Source organism: Jatropha curcas, chromosome 5, assembly GCF_041381405.1.
Source record: "Jatropha curcas cultivar XTBG-Jc1 chromosome 5, XTBG_Jcur_1.0, whole genome shotgun sequence".
NCBI classification, from domain to species: Eukaryota; Viridiplantae; Streptophyta; class Magnoliopsida; order Malpighiales; family Euphorbiaceae; genus Jatropha; species Jatropha curcas.
Window position 1 is genome coordinate 29,831,192 of NC_143155.1, and position 18,019 is coordinate 29,849,210.

General features: G+C 33.0%; 4 protein-coding genes across 5 annotated transcripts; 1 reads left to right on the forward strand and 3 right to left on the reverse strand.

Moving 5' to 3' along the window:
- Window positions 1-945: 945 nt before the first annotated feature.
- On the reverse strand, window positions 946-4,160 carry LOC105643362 (Plant invertase/pectin methylesterase inhibitor superfamily). Its single transcript, XM_089721125.1, has 3 exons — window positions 3,737-4,160; window positions 1,818-2,153; window positions 946-1,724 (listed from the first exon to the last, which is right to left on the reverse strand). The coding sequence occupies exons 1-3, from the start codon at window positions 4,152-4,154 to the stop codon at window positions 1,033-1,035; spliced, it is 1,446 nt and encodes a 481-aa protein (XP_089577251.1). The 5' UTR covers window positions 4,155-4,160; the 3' UTR covers window positions 946-1,032.
- A 3,281-nt stretch (window positions 4,161-7,441) lies between these two features.
- Window positions 7,442-10,025, forward strand: LOC105643147 (Plant invertase/pectin methylesterase inhibitor superfamily). Its single transcript, XM_012228218.4, has 2 exons — window positions 7,442-8,392; window positions 9,137-10,025. Exons 1-2 carry the CDS (start codon window positions 7,537-7,539, stop codon window positions 9,823-9,825), a joined length of 1,545 nt encoding a protein of 514 aa, XP_012083608.1. The 5' UTR covers window positions 7,442-7,536; the 3' UTR covers window positions 9,826-10,025.
- Window positions 10,026-10,911: 886 nt separating this feature from the next.
- Window positions 10,912-13,036, reverse strand: PDLP8 (plasmodesmata-located protein 8). Of its 2 annotated transcripts, XR_002285388.3 has the most exons (4): window positions 12,153-13,036; window positions 11,960-12,015; window positions 11,159-11,266; window positions 10,912-11,066 (listed from the first exon to the last, which is right to left on the reverse strand). XR_002285388.3 is itself a non-coding variant. In XM_012228220.4 (3 exons), exons 1-3 carry the CDS (start codon window positions 12,907-12,909, stop codon window positions 11,062-11,064), a joined length of 870 nt encoding a protein of 289 aa, XP_012083610.1. In that variant the 5' UTR covers window positions 12,910-13,027; the 3' UTR covers window positions 10,912-11,061. The 2 variants fall into 2 exon arrangements, 1 of the variants encoding a protein (XP_012083610.1); XM_012228220.4 differs by lacking the exon at window positions 11,960-12,015 and having other exon boundaries at window positions 12,153-13,027.
- Window positions 13,037-14,743: 1,707 nt separating this feature from the next.
- LOC105643149 (auxin-responsive protein SAUR36) lies at window positions 14,744-16,176 on the reverse strand. The gene has a single exon (XM_012228221.4). The coding sequence runs from the start codon at window positions 15,443-15,445 to the stop codon at window positions 14,939-14,941; it is 507 nt and encodes a 168-aa protein (XP_012083611.1). The 5' UTR covers window positions 15,446-16,176; the 3' UTR covers window positions 14,744-14,938.
- Window positions 16,177-18,019: the final 1,843 nt, after the last annotated feature.

Consider the following 18,019-nt stretch of genomic DNA (forward strand, 5'->3'; position numbering starts at 1 on the left):
CTAAGGGGGCTCACACCCAAGAAACACAGAAATTAACTAACATTAACCAAACGCGGCAGGCTAATCCCTTGAACATCCTCACGAAGAGCCGCCTGAACCTCTACCTTATGAGAACGGAAAACCTGCAGATGCTCAGTAGCAAAAGTCGCAGTGTTCGCAAGAATATCAGCAACACCCTGTTAGCCTTTCGAAAGCAATGGCGTATCTGTGCTTGCCAAGGCTTAGACAGAAAGGTGTCAATTTGCAGAAGCAAAGCCGCATAAAAACTAGAGAAATAGAGGATTTGAAGCATAAAATGTTAGACCCGGCAATAAAATTACGAGAATATAATAACACAGCGGAAAAATATAAATATGACGCAGAGATATTTACGTGATTCACCCTTTAACTTTTTAGGGTTACGTCCACGGGATAAAAACCGAATATTTTTTCCACTATTAAAAATAGTAGGCTTACAAAGAGAGTAATACAAAATAGTGGCGCTTTTCCCAAAAATACCCTAAAATTATCTTCACTATTTTAACTATCCAAGTTTTAGAACTCGTTCTAAAACTCAAAACTCTCTCTTTTGTTTTTGCTCTGCTCGTTGTTATATGCTCGTTGTTATATTGAAGCTCTAGCACCATCTCCTACTTATAGGAGAGGTGGAAGCCTGATTAGGGGAGGTGGATGTGTGAACGCATCTATCTACCAACGGATCACCTACCAAAGACTTCTTTTCTTTTTTTTTTTTTTTCAAACTGCACGTGGTATCACCTACCATCTTTTATTTTCGACAAAGTGTGAGTTCGACTGAGTGGTCACCTCACAACATAAAAATACTCCTCCATTATTATTTAGTTTTTACTCTATCACATTGCTCATTCGATATGACTCACTTTTAAATTTGCTATTAGCAAACGAGTAAGTTTTGCTGAAACGCTCCATTTTCTTACTGGACGCCACTAAAAATTTAACATTAGCTCCACATCTGGGGCAAACTTGCTACACATATGCCCATGCACATTGTAATATCATACACACGACACACCCTTAAATTTCAAGCCAACATGGCACGCCACTACCCGGAATCCATGACTCTCCTTGTATGAACCTGTTCACACTAAAAGGAAGAGCTTGTTCAGGGCTGTTAAACACATGAAAACCAGGCCATTTCACCCTCCTTGTAGTCGATGCACCATTGCCTGTGTTCATATATTCTGCATAAAACAGAGTTGAAAGAGCAAAATTACCACCCCATTTTCCCCATCCCACTGGATCAATTAAACCATCAAGATCCGTCTGCATAAACACTGTCCTCGAATATTTCTTCCATGGCCTGCCCAAGAAAGTCTTAAATGAACCTTTTACAGCAACAAAATCTGGTGAAGGCCTAACTCTTGATCTGTGTATAGAAATTCCTGTGATTTCATTAGGATTATCTCTTCCTTGGGCGGTTATATAGTTGGTTTGGCCGTTCATTGGTCTTTTTACAAAGATGTCACAATTTTGAAAAATCACTGAAGCATCACCAAATATGAAATCTACTGTACCGTATATTTGACAATCGCGATAGAATTGTCTTAACGAATGGACATATAGAGTGTCTTGATAAGCTTGGATGCTACATCGGTAAAAGACTGATCGATCTGCGCTAACCCTCAATGCCACTGCTTGGTGTTTATTGGGACCAGCTATGTTCTCGAATGTTATATCTCTAGCCCAAAATCCATCTCCTGAAACCCCTGCAAAAATATGGCAAATTGAACTCCATTACTGGTCAATCATAAGTTAGTATTTTTCCATTTCCTTATTGGTCTGGTCTGGTCTGGTCTTACCAAAGGTAGCTGAGCTCAAGGTTGAATCACCGTCTCGGACATTTCGACTGCCTGTGATAATGGTTTTACCGATGCCGTCGCCAACAAGCATCACATCATGGTGGTGTTTTTCGATTTCTACTTTTTCATTATAAACGCCTGCTTTCACGTGTATTATTATTCGTTGGGATCTTCCTTTAACCATTCTATTAAGTGCAGCTACTGCGTCGTTTATTGTTCTATGAGTACCGGAACCATCCCTGGCCACTGTGAAATCTGCCTTTGAAGTTGCTGGATCCCATGATGTTAGAATTCCTCCGCCATGATTATTAATCGGTCTTCCTGGTAGTGGTACTCCTTCAATGGAAGAAACTAAGAGAATTCAGTTATTTATAAGTGGGAGAACAATAAATATTCAATTTATTAGGCTCCGTTTGTTTACAACAAAGTAAATTACAGATTATTAGGCTCCATTTGTTTACAACAAAATAAATTACATAAAAATAATTTGCTGAAAAATATTTTCATGATTTATTTTCGATTGTTTGATTGTAATATTATAATACTGAAAATTAATAAAAATATTAAAATATTTATCTCATAAGAACATAAAAAATATTAATAATGATAGAACTTTTATAATTTAAAAATTTTATTGTTAAATACAAAATGAATGAAAAAATATATAAATTATAAAAGCCACCGGTGATAAATGGTGACGAGTGATGGTGACTATGATGATTAATAAATTAAAAAATATAGATTTATAAGATTCGCCAATATTCGAAAAATATTTTACTCTCTCGAAAATAAGAGAAAGTTGTTTTCCTTAAAAAATGACTTAATTTTTCTTTAATCAGGAAAATATTTTCCGTTGACTTATTTTACTGAGCACCTAAACAACGGAAAATTATAAAAAATATTTTATTATAAGTTATTTTACGAAAATAAACAGAGATCAAATCGAATATTTTCTTGAAGGATCGGGAGCTGCTTTTGAATCAATCAGTGCTTAAATAAATAGCTTAGAATAATCTTAGAATATAAGCTTGAAATTATAATCAATTTAGAATATTATGATCAATTATGTATTTTTAAAAAACTAATTTTAGAATCTAATTTTAAAATATTTTAAAATAATAGATAATATCTAAAATTCTAGGAAAAATAAAAATAAAATATTAATCTTTTTATAGAAGAAAGAAAAAGGAAATAAAAACAAATTATTTTCAATTTTCATATTCTTTGACTTTTTTATTTTTAATTTATTAACTAAGTTTTTCGATTTTGAATCATCCTAAAGAGAATTTAGGCAAAACAATTCTTAAAATAGGAAAAGAATGTGATTTTCACATTGACATGTTTTAATAAATTTAAATATCAAATATAATTATAATTAATATATATTAAAAATATACTTTTTGCAACAAATTTAATTATATTTCGGTCTAACTAATTAAGATTTTGCATTGCCCAACGACACGTATGATAAAGATCTAATTGCATGTGGACCAGAAGAGAAACAATTACTATAATATATAACAAATTACATATATTTATGTGAATTTGTATAAATGTGACCATACAAGCGTTAAACACACTATGCATCTGATGATTTTTCATAAAATGAAACCATTAGAGAAACTAGCTGTTCGACCTATTTAAAGCCTTACCTTAAAATGGGCAAATTTACTATTTCTCCTTTTAAAAAATGTTCAAATAACTTTCATGCATGTCAAATTCATAAAAGGTTCAATTAGTTTTCACGTAGGTCAAATTCAAATTGGGTTGGACCTAGTCGAAGGTTTGGAGATAGTAATCTCCATTAAGCCCGGGCCCAGCCCAGCCTGAGAAATAAACAGGTCTACTAGCCATATGAACATAACAAGAAAATTACCGCTTAACCTTGGAAAAAAAATAATTAAAAATAACAAATTTACCATTCCTTTTTCCCCTTCCCTTTCTGTAAAAGGCTAGGGCCTCATTAAGCCAAAATGTCAAATTGCGAGTTATTGGTTGAGTTTGAAGAAACCCTTTCTCGTTCAAGCCATTCAAACAAGTTTTATGATTAGCTAGCACACCGCTTAGCCACGTGCGGGTATCATCACGGGTGTAATTTTCACTCGCAAGCAGTTGCGAGAGTCGAAACTCACTTTCACTATAAAGCTTGACACAATCGTTGAAAGGCACACTAACATGATTCGAATCATCATCTTGTAACGTCTGAGTAGCCCAGTTTCTCACTTGAGCAATTTGATTCTGGGCCATTTGAATTGCCTCCAGCCCTTGAAGGCAAAAGCTGGAAGAGGTAGCCATGGTTAGGAGAATGAAAAAGATGGTGATAACAGAGATTGACATTTCTAGTGTTCTGGATGTGATGACTATGGACTTAAGGAAAAAGGAGTGTGCGTTCGAAAATGGAATTTAACTAGATGGGTAGATCACGAAGCTAGGAAACACGTAGATAATTGTAATGGCCATGTGTCAATGACAATGAGAATCACGCATGCATGTCGTGACTGGAGCTAAGCTTCAATGGTGATGCTGATGCATGCAAAGGTTCATACTCGACTGACTGGGTATCCAAATTATAATTTACACTAATTATTTTAAATCATTAGTTTAGTTTAACTTCGATTAAAGTTTGATTATTGTAAGATTATCTCTTATTCTTTAATGTAAGGGCTGAATAATTAATATAATACTAATAAATACTTCTTGCTTATAAAAAATAAATATTAATATAAGCCATTCACCTATATATAAGGATTTTATTTTTATCATCATTATTATTAAAAATTTATATTTTTTATCTATTTTTCATTTAAACGAGAGATTAATTCTTTTTGTAAGGTGAAACGGTTATATTAGAAGTTCTCTACAAGACTCGGATTCAACGACTTGATGTTGACCACGAGGCGCAGATCAAGTAAGGCGTGGTGATATGTCGGGGTGATAGATTGGACACGTGTTGATGTATGTACTTGACTTCATAGAATAGCAAACCCGAAGAGAAGACCTTTTAATGTAATTAGGCAGTTTAGGAATAGTCAGGGTCAATATACATCCAGTCACCTTTTCATTCTAGAAGTGATGGATGGCGTGAAGGAAAATTGATGAAATGATGAGTCATATAGTCGAAATGGTCACGGATCCAATCCAGGCCACAAGCAATATGGTTATGTATGTATCAAATGGTGTTCGGGGCAGGGGAAATAACGTGTTTTAATTGGAATGCTTGAGATAGCCAAGTTAGTAACAAAGTACGACGACAATTAACAACTTTAGGATATATGATTTCTGATAACGACGTCGTACGACATAGTAAAAGTCCAACTGTAACTTAATGTATTATTGCTGTCCAGGCGAGTTGAGACACTTGTAAGTTGTAACAACTAAACCGTTAAGGCGTTATTAAAACGTAAAGGAAATCATTGCAACTAAGGTACTGCTTTATTAAAACGTGAAAAAGAGTAAAACATAATCAATTATGTTTTTTCTTGGACAAATGGGAAGTAATTAAAGATTGCCTCAAAACGTTATTTGAAAACGAAATTTTGTTCATATTACAAAGTTAGCCAAGCAATCGCACGCATACTGACAGAAGAAGTTTTTTGGATTTTACCAAATTGTTAAACAATTCATACAAATATTTATGTGAGTTAATCACTAATTAAAATAAAATCAAATTGCCTGTAGAAATCAATTTAGAAGCTCGTGTTTGGTAATGTGTCTCGAGCTGCAGGCTAAATTAATTATTTAAAAATTACAAATAATTTCATTTTGAAATAGAAAAGTAAATATAAATTAACTAACCATAAATGTCTCTTTTAAGTAAATATATAAGGAAGAACAAAACTATGACCTGCATTGATTTGTCATTTGGAAATAAAAGAATAGGTAGTTTAGAAATGGTCAGGGTCAACTGTAAGCAGTATATTTTTGGATTAATATAATTCTATTTAGTTACTAACTAATTCCAATCAGAATAGAATAATATAATAATAATAATATTCCCATCAGATTTCATTGCCAGTAGTTACAATTCTATTTTTTTTTCTATAATATAATTTATTTTTTCCCATTATATTTACAATAATATAATAATAATATATTCCCATTAGGTAGTTTACAATTTTATATTTTTTCTATAATATAATATAATATAATAATAATAAAAGATTTATTTTCATTTTTTCTATCCTTTTCTTTTTAAGCATAAAAGAGGTTTTCTTTTGAAAAGGGAAAGAAAAGGTAGTTATTTATGATTCATGTAAACCTGAAAATTAGCATGTATTAATTAATTAATTAATTACTTCGCTGCATTTATTTAGAGTCTAATGATTTAATATAAGAAGGATTTAATAATTGAATTGAAGTTTGCTAAATTTGAATATTGTCTCTATTATTCTCCAGGATCATTCAAAACGTATTTGAGCATATATGTGAAGATTTAAATTTATTATTCATCTAATTAAAATTATAAATATCTACTAATAATAATATTTTAACTTTGTTTTTTAATTTTTTTTTTCTATATCCTCTCCGTTGAAAATTATACAATGGGATTTTAAAAACCGGAAATATGTTGGATAAAGTCCTACCTAACCTAGAGTTAGATGGATGAGGATGCAGATTACGTAAGGCTCGTACAACACAAGTATATGGCGTGGGAGAGTTTAAAACTTTGAATTGGCAAGTCAAAAACATAAATGTCTAATTTCCATAAAATTTTCCAATTACTTGTTCTAATCTCATAACTAATTTATTTAGTCGCAGAAAAAAGTCCTACATACATAAAACCATCTACAGCTCCAACACGCACTATATGGTTTCAAAGGTAAGGAATTTTAAGGTCCAAACCTTGGTTAGAGTTGGGTAGGTGGTGACAATCATATCCAAGAATGGAATTGTTGGCTGCTGCTGCGCTTTAGACTTTTGAGGGTAATGCTTTCTTGATTAATTAATTTAGGTAACTGTTACGTACATATAATAAACTAAATAACTATACTTATCCCACTTGACAATGACCAGCTAGGGCTTTCCCCACACCAACCTTATTGGTTGGCCTAGAATTTAAGGGGAGGTACTATTCCCATTAAGCAAAACCTGGAAAAAAATATGTTTAATCATATAATAGAAAAATTTAACCCTCCAATGAAAATATTTAAATCACAACTGGATAAGCCAATTTTCGCTGACCATTAATTAATATACATTTGCCAATCAAAATACAAGTGCGAATCATTCTGTTTGTTAGAGCGGCAGGAGGTTCTTGCTTGTATATATTATTCCATTTAATTTCTCTGCATGAGAGTCTAAGCTATTTCATGCTTGTATAAATGAAAGAAAATGTCAATAACGCGTTCCATGCCCTCTGAGTCAAAACACTTTTTATATAATAATTATATATATACAGCAATGATAAATAATTTAGCATATTTTTATTTCGCTTATTGTTAAATTAAGAGTTGAAGATTATTAATTTGAATAATATAAATGTAATGATTCTTGTTATCCGAAATTAATAATGCAGGATAAATTAAATTAAATAGAAGGAAAAGAGAAGGTTGTGCAAGTATTGTGCTATCCCATTACTGTAGCTAATAAACATGCACGACCATCACTCTATATAAAGGAACAAAATTTAGGACATGAACCGCACAACACACAAACTCATAAACCCTAGCTAGCTTTTGCAATTTAATTAATTTGCTATTGGATATTCGTACCATCATCGATGGAGCTTCGAGTTCTGATAGCCCTTTTCTTCGTTCCTCTTCTCTTCTCCACAACCGTTTTAGGGTATGATCACTTAGAGGTCCAATCTTGGTGCAAGAAAACACCCAATCCAGGACCTTGTGAATATTTTTTAAGCCATGAGCCACAAAACATTCCCATCAAACAAGAATCTGATTTTCTCAAAATTTCGAAGCAACTAGCCTTAGAGCGTGCCCTGCATGCACAAGCCCATACGTACTCATTAGGCAAAAAGTGCAGAAATGAGCGAGAAAAGGCTGCATGGGCAGATTGCCTCGAGCTTTATGAATACACAGTTCTTTGGCTCAACCAAACCACTACTAGCAAATGCTCAAAATATGATGCACAAACATGGCTAAGCACAGCTCTAACCAATTTAGAAACGTGTAAAACCGGGTTCGAGGAGCTTGGAGTGTCTGATTATATTTTGCCCTTAATGTCGAATAACGTGTCGAAGTTAATTTGCAATACTTTGGCTCTTAACAAAGTACCATACACTGAACCAAGTTACAAAGAGGGTTTCCCTACATGGCTGAAACCTGGTGACCGGAAACTTTTGCAGTCAACTTCACCTGCTTCGCAAGCTAATATTGTGGTGGCACAAGACGGGTCAGGAAATTACAAGACAATTAATGAAGCAGTTGCTGCAGCCTCAAAAAGGTCAGGAACTGGAAGGTATATAATATATGTGAAATCAGGGACATATAAAGAAAATGTTCAAATAGGCAAAAGTTTGAAGAACATCATGTTTGTTGGAGATGGTATTGGAAAAACTATTGTTACAGGAAGCAAAAGTGTTGGAGGAGGTGCCACTACCTTTAATTCAGCTACCTTTGGTAAGTTACTTTTAATTCCAAATTGATTATTTCTTTGGATTTTGTCTTGTTAGCTAATTAATAGATTTCTGAAATTTTGGGTGCTAATTAATAAGTTGATAAAAATTTTGGTTAGAAAGAAAATTCTTACATAAAAAAATTCGTATGTCAAGAGGAAGAGTAAGGCGGGAAAAATAGAAGATTGTTAAATTATTAGCTTTTGCATGTCAAAGTGACAAAATTATTGGCTCGAATAATCATCAGCTCTGTCGTTTATAGCATGGGACCAAACCAAAAAAAAAAAAAAAAAAAAAAGTTTTATGTCTTTTTCGTGGCCACCATATATTACCTTCGTAGGTTCTTAGTGGTTCTTGACTTCAAAGGTTGCGAGCAATAGGTTTTTGATTGCTTCAAAAGCAAGTATTGACATTTAGTACCCAATTGATGCAAGTCTTATAATTACTAATATTAAGATTTGCCCCACAAAAGAGAGAGAAAGTCTTATGTTTTGATGTGCTAGCAAAGAATTAATTAATTTAGTAATAACAAGACATCTAGGAACCTAATATGAGCTATTAAGGCTGTTACCTTCTTTATGTTACCAAAAAAGAATAAAAAAAAAGACATCTAGGAAATTAAGACCTTTAATTGGGTGTTTGAATTTTAAAAAAGAAAAATGAGATTCATTCAAATTTACTGCTATTTCTTGAAGAACATTCAATTAGCTTTCTTTAACTAATTAATTATATTGGGATTTGGTTTCAGCGGTTGTTGGTGACGGATTTATTGCTCGCGACATGACATTTAGAAACACTGCTGGCCCGCAAAACCATCAAGCAGTAGCACTCCGATCCGGGGCTGATCTTTCTGTGTTCTACAAATGCAGTTTCGAAGGGTATCAAGACACTCTCTATGTTCATTCCCAAAGACAGTTCTATAGAGAATGTGACATTTACGGAACTGTAGATTTCATCTTCGGTAACGCTGCGGTTGTTCTCCAAAACTGCAATATTTACCCGCGCAATCCCCCTAATAAGACCAACACTCTTACTGCTCAAGGCAGGACTGACCCTAACCAGAACACTGGAATTTCAATTCATAACTCTAGAGTTACAGCCGCTTCCGATTTAACACCCGTTCAAGGCTCGGTCCGGACATATCTTGGAAGACCATGGAAACAGTATTCCAGAACTGTTTTTATGAAAACATATCTTGATAGTTTAATTAATCCAGCAGGTTGGATGGAATGGAGCGGTAATTTTGCTCTTGATACTCTATACTATGGCGAGTATATGAACACTGGTCCTGGCTCATCTACTGCTAATAGAGTTAACTGGAAAGGCTATCACGTCATTACCAGTCCAACCGAAGCTTCACAGTTTACTGTTGGAAATTTCATTTCAGGAAATTCTTGGTTGCCGGGGACTAATGTTCCATTTACTTCTGGCCTTTGATTCGTTTCATTTTTAATTGTATGTATGTATATTTCGTCATTTGATTCAGTTCCTTTATGGCACTAAAATAAGGAAAATTCCATCGCCGAGGAAGGAAGAAATAATTAATTAAGGTGTATAACATTGTTTAATGTTTGTGGAACTGTAAGTTGAGGAAAAAAAAAAACCATTAATATACTGAGTTTTTATATTATTCTTAAGTTCATGTGGCTCGAATGCTGTTTTAGTTTCTACTTTGTTTTATATTTATATATGTAGTTAGTTAAGATGACAAAATCATTGACATTTTATTTTTAATTAATATATGGATAATCATCATTCCATCATTGACTGATTAAATAACGTGTTCTATCATCCATCAATTGCTTGGTTAATTAATGAATCTGCTGACTAATTAATTAGCTATTAAATATGATATTGAAACAGAATTAATCTCAATCCACATTTAATTTTTTTTATTTAATATTTAAAAAAGAAAGAAAGAGAGGAGTTGCTTGGACAATTTATGAAAGGGAAGGAATATTGAGTATTGAATTTTGGAAATATTTACTATTCTTTTCCAGAAGATTAAGACACCCACCCTCGTTTAACTAGGAGGTGTAGGTTGATGAATGATGATAGTGAGATGTCCAATTTTTCACTTTGGCTTTTTGACTGGTCTGCTTGTACTTTTCTTTCTTTTTGAACTTTAGTCCATTTCGCTACTTGTTCTTTGGAGGAACGTTTCGTTCTCCATGCATGAAATTACTAAAATCGACTCAAATCAAACTTCTTTGCTCTGAAAGCGGAGATCAAGTTCGAATCCCAATCCTTATAAAAGCCCAAAAAACCAAAAGACCGTATTTGGGCCCAAATTTGACCTTCATAGATTTTGTTACTAAATGTTAGAGCCTAGTATTAGATTAGGCCCACGAAAGGCCTGCCTGCCACAGCAGGGCCCATACCCTTCTCATGTTTTCTACTTTTCGAAGGAAACATTTCCTTCTTGATTATAGCCGACAGAATGAATTGGGGTTGGGGAAGGGAATCACGATTCATCGGTCATTTAGAAGTTGATAGAAATTAGTGTTACTTTATGCCAGAGGATAACACTCGAAACCCATTTTCTTTTTCGTGCAAAAACTTTTGTCTATTTAAATGAACAAAAGCAGAGTATCATTATCTATCACGAGAATATTTAAAACAAACATCAACTCTTTGAAAGAATCCACATCTCTCTCATATCTATCTTCTTGATTAACCTGCATCCAAGAACACCATCATCATTACCTTGATGATTAAGAAGTTGTAATTATCATCAAGAATAGAATTAATCAAGACAAATTTAATTTACCCATTGATTTCCTGCAGACTGAGAGAAGAACAACTAGAACAGCAAGACCTGCTAGTATACCAACTATGATTGCTACTGTTTTTCCCACTTGATCCTCGCTGGAGGAATCTGATACAATACCCATTAAAAGCAAAAGGCAAGGGAATTAGTCCTATGCAAATGCCTACATAAAGAGAATAAACAAAGCTGCCACTACCACATATACAATTCTTTCTTAAATCTCTCTCTCTCTTTTTCTTATCCTCTTAATTTTCTATGTTAATTTTCTATGTTAATAGTTTTAAAAAAAAAGTTTCCCACTTTGAGAGGTACTGATGAGATATTAGCTTTTGTTCTTTCTAGTTCATAATTGAATGCTAACAACACAAAGGAACAATTAGATTCTAAACTATTTGGGTTTGGAATGACTGTCTAAATATTCCAGCTTTCTCTTTAATTTGGAACCTCTTATCATCTATCAGTAGAACTTCTAAGGCAAATCATAGCATTCAATTCTGTCTATTGCATTGTTGAAATGTGACCAATAAATAATGGAACAAAAGTAACTTTTCCTTCCACCAGATAATTTAGGTGCTAATAAGTATGATTAATACAGATAAAATAACAAAAGTTTTATGAGTTATAAAGATAAAATGTGAAAAAAAAAAAAAAAAAAAAAAAAAGCAGCAGCTAAATACAGGAAGGATTAACATTAAGAAATTGCAGTGCCTAAAAGAAAAGCAACCAAAGTGCTGATGCCTCTTACAGCTTTACTTTATAAAAAGAAATACTTGTTGACTCCTGGAAAAGAAAATTTCAAACCTCTGTTTCTCTCCAAAAAGCACTAAAGTGGTCAATCTGGTGTTTCTTAATTTGATCTACAAACAAAATGACTTAATTAAAGCTTGCAATGACTCTCTGATCCTTTTTTCTTTTTCCTTATTATTATTATTATTATTATTATTATTTGGAAAATTAATGCAAATAGCAAGGAACCAAGAAGTAAGAAATAAACCTGAAGGGAAATCATAGTATCCTGACGCCCAATACCGAGCATAACACTGGCCCAAGAACACATCAGCAGCTGCAGCTGAACCGCACAAATTCTTCAACATCCCAACAACATTTGCCAAGCAAGAAGAGCAATCTGCTGGATTTAAATCTCCCAAACACTGCGCATATCCTTCTACAAGACCTGAACTGCTAACCTTAAATCCTATACCCGTTTGCAAGTCAGCAAGAACATCATCTCTTCGTCTAAAGAATTCAACATCATTGTTTACACTTTTACTACATTTCTTGTATCTTAAACCCGTATCAAGCTTTCCTAAGAAATCATTATGCTCATATCTTAAAAAACAGCCTTCTAATTGCAAACTAGCTCCAAAAGAGTATGGACAAACAAGCCCTATTTGGTTAACCGCGCTTTGAATGCATCTTGAACAGTCAATGATCTTTAAATCGCCTCTGCACTGATACAAACCGTATACAGTATCTTCAGCTGGTGCTGAGGTTCCATTTCCAATAACAAAACTATTGTAAGCTGCTTGAGACGATGAGCTTACAACTGAAGCTAAAAGGGAATTAAGATTGCCTTCAAATGGAGAGTTGGGTTGATATTTCTCTTGAGAACAACCTGCATAGTCGAAAATATGAGCTTTTACAAGGTTGCCATGGTTACTGAGAGAAACGAAGAGAAAAAAGAGTGAAGTGAGCTCGAGAGCTATTATTGTGTGGTCAGTGGAGTGTAAGTGAAGGCTTCTCATCAACATTTCTTTGTTTCTTTCTTATTTTTTAGGTTCGTTTAAGCTCTCCTTTGTTTTGTTTTGTGGTTTGTGGTTTGCTTTGATGAATGAAAGAATTAGAATGTGGAATTTGCTTTTTTGCCATACAATTCTAATTTCATATGAATGTCTTTTCCCCAAAGAAGAGGGCCCATTTGGCCCTAGTGCGGTTTTTTTGTAATGTTTGAAGCATAATTCCCTCCCGCATACTAAAATAAAATGTATACAGAAAAAAAAAAAAAGAAAAGAAAAGAAAAAATGCAACTCCTAAAGCCTAAAGGCTTGAGTAAACAGCTTGGGATACTGTCAAAAAAAACATAAGGGAGGGATTAGCAGGCCATGGGCTTCTTGATTGGGCCGAAACTTCAATATTCGAAAAACAAGAAAGCAAATAAAATAGTTTTGATTTTATATTGGGCCGAATTGGATGTTTACAAAACCGTAAAAGCCTTAAACAAATTAAGTAATTATTTTCTGTGGCTGCGACTAAGTGGAGAATAATTCTAGTGACATGGACCGAACGATCTGGAGTATTCTCTATATCAAATTTTGATTAATGATATGACCCATGATGTTGCCACGTTTGACGATTTCAAACAACACATATTTCAATTGATAACTACTGAAACCAGAACCCCTTGTTACATGTCAGGAAATTATTAGCTAATCCTAGATATTTATTTTTCCCCTGAAAATTATAATTCTGAAATAGGCTTTACACTCCTTTTCCAGGACAAAATATCACATTATGTGCTTTAGCATAATGGCTAGTCCAGGATATTTGTACGGTTAAGGTCTAATCATTGCTTATAAACCGACCCACCTTTTCTTGTACGTTACTACAACATAATACCTTTGCTTTAAAAAAAAAAAAAAAAAAAAAAAAAAAATGGTATTTTTCCTCGCTCCATCTATAAAAATTTATATTTCATCAATTGGAATCAGTTTGATATACAAAATGAAATCAATGGCTTCTGAAATAATAAAACGAAAAGGCCTGGTAATGTAAAAAATTACTATGTGCAAGTAATCTAGAAAACAAGTTGTAGGAGTTGCAACAATTGACTCGGACTCGATAGCCATTAACCATTTGGTCCATAGAGATACAGGTACTTTTATGGCATATGCCTTAACACTGTCGAAGGACCCATATTTCATAATCAAGTTCTGCTAGTGGGTAGTGGCTATTGTCCAACACCAAAGTTGATATTTTTTTTTTGAGTGGTAAGATTCGCCACAATCTATGCGGGATAAAGACATATAAGGTCCTTAACGCAGGGAAAGCAATTTATTTTTATTTTTAATTTCTAAAAATAAAATTTTCTTTAATATCAAAACAAACTTGGAAAAAAAAATTTTCTAAACCTTCTTTGGTTCTTCGAGGGTTGATTACCTAGTGGCTTCCTATATTTTACGTTGACAAATTTAGAGTGGCGTATAACCTGAATATAAATTATTTCAAGAACTTATAGTAATTTACAGTGGAAAAAAATATTAAAGGAAAATATAGAGAGAAAATATGAAATAATTTTCCCTCTTGATGTATGCATATTTGAGAAAAAATTAATTCTATAAATAGTTCAATTTATTTTTTATAAAAAAAGTGCAACAAACGGGGTAAAGTTGTAATTTTCAATTATTGTGCGAGTAACTAACATCGCTGAAATTTCAACAGTGTAAAATATCTACTTGAACAATTCAAATAAGAAAGAATGTTGTTGTTAGGCTTTGTATATTTCTACAAAAGGAATAGGCACGAGAATGGTGTGAATCGACAAGAAGTATTACTGTTCATTTCCAATCATACTAATCAATCACCAGCTAAAACAGCAAAAAGTAGTTGTATATCAATTTACAACTAAATATTCATTACAGATAAAACGTAAAGAAAAGCAGAAGGCTTTCAAAAAGCGGGGGAAATAAAAAAGAAAAAAAAGCAACAGAACTATCCTATTCTAACCAAAAATTCTACACATCACTATCGTAATATATTATCGTCATCATCTAATAAACGACTTCAACAGTGGCTGCGTTTCCACGCCAGCTTCCGCCCGCCCGACCCTGCTGCGATTCGGGTTTGGACCCTTTCAAACTCCGAGTATCGACAAGGAATCGTGATCCCACCTTGTTGATTGAACCCATACTCCTGTTCTGCTTCTCTCAATAGCTTGCCAAACAGAGGATGGTTAATGTAGATCACAGGTATCAGAACTCTGTGGAAATCTCCATCCTTTTGACCCACGTATACTGCTAAGTGTCCTTTTGGCACTGTCACCGGTTTATCAATTATAGCTTCCTCTCCGACCGGGACGTAACCCGACCCGGGTTTTGCAGAGCACAGTAATTTGGCTCCCGTTGTCAAGCGGCGTCCCCAGTTAATAAGCTTCGCGAGGGGCGTCGACCTGCATGATTTCTCCGGCGGGCTTAGCCGATTGTAACAGGACCGGCATCGGGTCCGCCGGAAAATCCATCTGGAGATCCGAACTAACCGCTTTCCAATCTTGAACCCTCTTATTTTATTCATGACGTGATTGGTAGGGAGACAGACTATAATAAGAAAGAGGCTTTTCTTTTTTTCTAAACAAAAAAATTTGTGCGTAAGTGGGTGTATTTCTGAATATGGGCAAACAAGACTTATTAGAGTATAGCAGGTTTCAAGAAAAGGGCCAAGGGTCGGCCATGGACATGGTTAAACGGAAGAGAGTAAGGCATACTTCAGAGAGAGATGTGGGTATATTTGACATGTTGTTTTCTGTTAATATACAAGACTTTCATTCAAACTTGTTTGCTGGAGTTATGATCCAAAGGCCTCTATTCGGTTTCAAGAATTGCTTGTTTGAGAAGTAGGTTAGATAAGATGGTGGTAATAATTCAGGCAGCAGCGGCCTGTGGTGGTGGTGGCGGCGGCGGAGGCAAAGTTGCAAACGAGGAATAGAGCTTCTGGTGGCAAGAAACGGTTGTTTATAAAGGAGGAGTATGGGAATCTAAAGGGCAGTAAATTGCATCAATTATAATTTTAATTTTTGAAAGTCAAAAGAAAAGGGCAAAAGCAAAGATAGATAGCTAAAGGTTATGATATGGTCGGCACGCGATTCTGATTTTATGGAGGAGAATTACTTAAATAGGTAGAGACAGGTCAAAGTCAGATAAAGGAACGGTCCGATGATTGTAGCTGCGGCTGGATTTACACAAGTCGTTAATTAACAGTACTGGAGAGTTAGTATAGTAGTAGTACCTGTTTGTAATGCGACTGGTGATGCGGCTCGTCCGGTTATTACGAACTCTGTCAATCAAGTTATTCTATTTGTATCACGGATTGATTTTTTCTCCAATTTGATTCTCGATTTTGATTGGCATTTATGATTCGTAGTTGCCGTGCGGGTGAATTTAGTATCGCTCAATTAAATAAAAATTCAAACTGAAAGTCCAAACAACCACGTTGTTTCCGAGAAACTGATGAATCTGCCACGTAACACTTTAGAATTAATCCCTGTTCAAGTGTAGAAACAAAATGGACCAATTTCCTGGGGGCAGGTTGATATTGTCAAGGACTTGTTTTTCCAATAATCCCAATTTTGTCCTTTCAGTGGACATGTGGCAAGCATGCAGATGGACTTCCTCGAAAATGGAAATTCACACTGCCCCACCGAAGGGACACATTGACGACCTATGCTTGGCATAAAAATGGATAACTATTTAGCCAAATACCTAAATACTCCATTTATTATGTTAAATTTAACAATTAAAGATAATTTAGTAAACACTACTTATTATTTTTTCTAAAACTTAAATAATTTTCTTAATTTTTATCGACTTTCAAAATTTTCAAATTTAATGTAAAAAAGTGTATTTATATGTGAGTTCACTCTCACCAAAAATATTATTTTAACTTTAATTTTAATTTTTATTCATTGAATACGTTAACTTATTAAATATTTAAAAAATAAAATTTATTATTTTAAAAATTTCTATTAATCGTGGATTTTACTTATAAAAATTTTAAAATTAAAAATTATTATTTCTAGTGTGAAAAATTTTGCAAAATAAATCTTTAATTTTATGGTATGAAAAATTTACGGTAAATTTAAAGTGTTAGAAGAAATAATTTTAATAATTAATTAAATTATTTTTTTAATTATTTAAATAATTAGTATTCCCTCAGAAAAATAATTAATATTTATTTAGTAAAGATACCAAAAGAATAAAAATAAATTAAAAAAATATTTTTTGATTTTTATAGGTGCATAAATTAACATGACCAATTGTATTGGTGGTTTTATATTTGATGACTCTCTTACATATCTCATTAGAATCAAATGGAAAAAAATTTGTTGGGAAATTCATATAATAACTCATAAAACCAAACCAAATAAAAAAAAAGAATTAAATGAAATTTCCAGCGAATAGTTCATGGAATGCATAAATTGTATTGGCAACTAAAAAACAGAAGCAAAAAGCTACAAAATTAATAATTAATCGTTCATAAAATTAAGATTTGGCTAAAAAATATTATTGTCTCATTTACACCATACTTGTCATGTACGAGAAAATAATTTATTTTAAAATACTTATTATATTTGTGGTTTGAAAGAGTAATAAATCTTTTTTTCTATGTTTACCTATTATATATGACTAATAATTATTACTTCAATTTAATGATTTTCTTAAAGATTAGTATCAAATTAAGGGTGATATAGTCAATTTTCTCAATAATTTATTATAATTTAGATAAATTTAATGATTTTTTAACAGATATGAAATTTCAAATATGAATTAAATATGGACACTTTTATTTTTCAATGGTAATCACTACAAGAATTGCTTCTTACTATTAATTAACACAAGTATAAGCATGCAATTATCAAATTTTAATTGCAAAAGATTAAGACAGTGAGCAATTTGTTTGAGAAGAATCACTAAACAAATTTATTTTTTTGGAAAAAGTTATAATTGACTAAAATTTCCTATTATTGATTATTTAAATAATTAAAGTTTATTTTGTGGGCTTACTAAAAGACAAGAGTAAAATAAAAAAAATGATTAACAGTTTTTTAATTTTATATAACATAAAATAAAATAGAAAAAAAATTTAAAATGT

What these genes read in the sequence shown, in the direction of transcription:
- LOC105643149 (XM_012228221.4), bottom strand. Translation starts at nt 15,445, where the DNA reads ATGAATAAAATAAGAGGGTTCAAGATTGGAAAGCGGTTAGTTCGGATC.
- LOC105643147 (XM_012228218.4), top strand. Translation starts at nt 7,537, where the DNA reads ATGGAGCTTCGAGTTCTGATAGCCCTTTTCTTCGTTCCTCTTCTCTTC. An exon ending in CTTTAATTCAGCTACCTTTG is followed by an intron (nt 8,393 to 9,136) that starts GTAAGTTACTTT and finishes ATTTGGTTTCAG; the next exon opens with CGGTTGTTGGTGACGGATTT.
- LOC105643362 (XM_089721125.1), bottom strand. Translation starts at nt 4,154, where the DNA reads ATGTCAATCTCTGTTATCACCATCTTTTTCATTCTCCTAACCATGGCT. An exon ending in GGGAAGGGGAAAAAGGAATG is followed by an intron (nt 2,154 to 3,736) that starts GTAAATTTGTTA and finishes CTTCCATTGAAG; the next exon opens with GAGTACCACTACCAGGAAGA. An exon ending in CTTGAGCTCAGCTACCTTTG is followed by an intron (nt 1,725 to 1,817) that starts GTAAGACCAGAC and finishes ATATTTTTGCAG; the next exon opens with GGGTTTCAGGAGATGGATTT.
- PDLP8 (XM_012228220.4), bottom strand. Translation starts at nt 12,909, where the DNA reads ATGTTGATGAGAAGCCTTCACTTACACTCCACTGACCACACAATAATA. An exon ending in ATACTATGATTTCCCTTCAG is followed by an intron (nt 11,267 to 12,152) that starts GTTTATTTCTTA and finishes GTATTGTATCAG; the next exon opens with ATTCCTCCAGCGAGGATCAA.